At 52.5% G+C, this 1618-nt stretch overlaps 1 protein-coding gene across 1 annotated transcript; it reads left to right on the plus strand.

Annotated features, from left to right (window-relative positions):
- Window positions 1-472: 472 nt before the first annotated feature.
- PLEKHO1 (pleckstrin homology domain containing, family O member 1) lies at window positions 473-1261 on the plus strand (the record flags this gene model as incomplete). The annotated part of the gene is made up of 1 exon (XM_009080895.1): window positions 473-1261. A coding segment is annotated over one exon (789 nt), but the record flags the coding sequence as incomplete, so codon positions are not given.
- Between the last annotated feature and the right edge of the window lie 357 nt (window positions 1262-1618).

Below are 1618 nucleotides of genomic sequence, written 5' to 3' on the forward strand. Positions count from 1 at the left end.
CAGTTCCACCACCCTCCCTCCTTTTCCTCCTTCCTCCAGGACCCTTGGAAAACCAAAGGGATGTTCCATACCCTAAGACATCCTGCTCAGTCTACAAAGCAGGAGAAGAGGGAGGAAGGAAGAGAGGAAGGAAGAGAGGAAGAAAGGGAGAGAGGAAGGAAGAGAGGAAGGAAGGAAGAGAGGAAGAAAGAGGAAGAAAGGGAGGGAGGAAGGAAGGAAAGGAGGGAGGGAAGGAAGGAGGGAGGAAGAAATGAAGAGAGGAAGAAAGAGGAAGAAAGGGAGAGAGGGAGGAAGGAAAGAAGGGAGGGAAGGAAGGAAGGAGGAAGAAATGAAGGGAGGAAGAAAGAGGAAGAAAGGGAGGGAGGAAGCAAAGGAGGGAAGAAAGGAAGGAATGAGGAAGAAAGTGAATTTGGGAATGTCCTCCTGGTCCTTAGCTCAGCCCAAACAGATTTGTTCTCTCTCCTCCCTCCAGGCATCTACCTCAACCTCGGATGGGATGTTGACCCTCGACCTGATCCAGGAGGAGGAAACCTCTGCAGAGGATCACAGCACGTGTGAGGAGAATTTCCGTGTGGACCTGGATAAATCCGTGGCTCATCTCACTGCCGGGAGACGCCGAGCGGACTCGGAGAGCACCAAACCCTTGGAAAAGGAGAGGACAGGGAGTCTCCCGAGGCAGGATTTGACCTCATGGGTCAGAGCTGGGCAAGGCAAGGACTCCTTGGATAAAGGGACCATGTACACACCACAGGTGCCCAAAAAATTGTCACCTATGGAAAAGAACAAATGTGCCTCCATGGAGGAGATCTTATCCCGTCGGGATTCCTCCGCTCCCCGCGCGCCGCTCCGGAAAGGGCTGGAAATACAGTTTGTCTCTGCAGAACCAGAGCAGCTTTCCAGGCTCCAGGAATTGGTTGCACTGAAACTGGAAAAAACTCAGGAATTGCTGACAGAGGTTCAAGGCTATGGGGAAGGCAAGAGAAAACCTAAGGACATCAACACCAACGTCACCAGTACCACCAGCAGCAGCACCACTAGCACCACCTCATCTTCCTCGGCCTCTTCCAAGTTGGACTCGGAGAGGATTCTACAGGAATCTGAGAGGTTGTTGGGAGAGGCTTCATCCACCTGGAGCCAAGCCAAGAGGGTGTTGCAGGAGATCCGAGAGCTGAGGGACCTGTACAAACAGTTTGAGCTGCCACAATCAGACTCAAAGGCCAAACAGAGCTCACAGTCCCAATTCAGGAAGAGCATGATGTGAAGGGAAACCTTGGGAATGGGAAGGGAGGGATTGGGGGAGGGAAACCAGCTGGGGTTTTGGGGTTATTTTTTTTTTTTTTTGGGTTTTTATGATGCTTTCCAGTGGTCAGAAGAGGGTGAGGTGCCTGTTCTCCCCCAGATTTGCTTCTCCAAGCTTTGGCCCTTCCTCTCCTCCATCCATCGCTGCCTCTCCTCATGGATCAACCCTGTGCTCCAATAAATCAGTTTCACTCCTCATCTCCTATGTCAGAGCTGCCTTTGCTCCACAGGGTGACACTGCTGGAGGGTGGGAGAGAGAGAAAAGGGTCTAGGAGCTGTCCCTGCCTCCCTGGAGCTGCCCCAGGGCAGGACAAACCTT

The sequence above is a fragment of the Acanthisitta chloris genome, unplaced genomic scaffold (genome assembly GCF_000695815.1).
Source record: "Acanthisitta chloris isolate BGI_N310 unplaced genomic scaffold, ASM69581v1 scaffold32698, whole genome shotgun sequence".
In the NCBI taxonomy this organism is placed as follows: Eukaryota; Metazoa; Chordata; class Aves; order Passeriformes; family Acanthisittidae; genus Acanthisitta; species Acanthisitta chloris.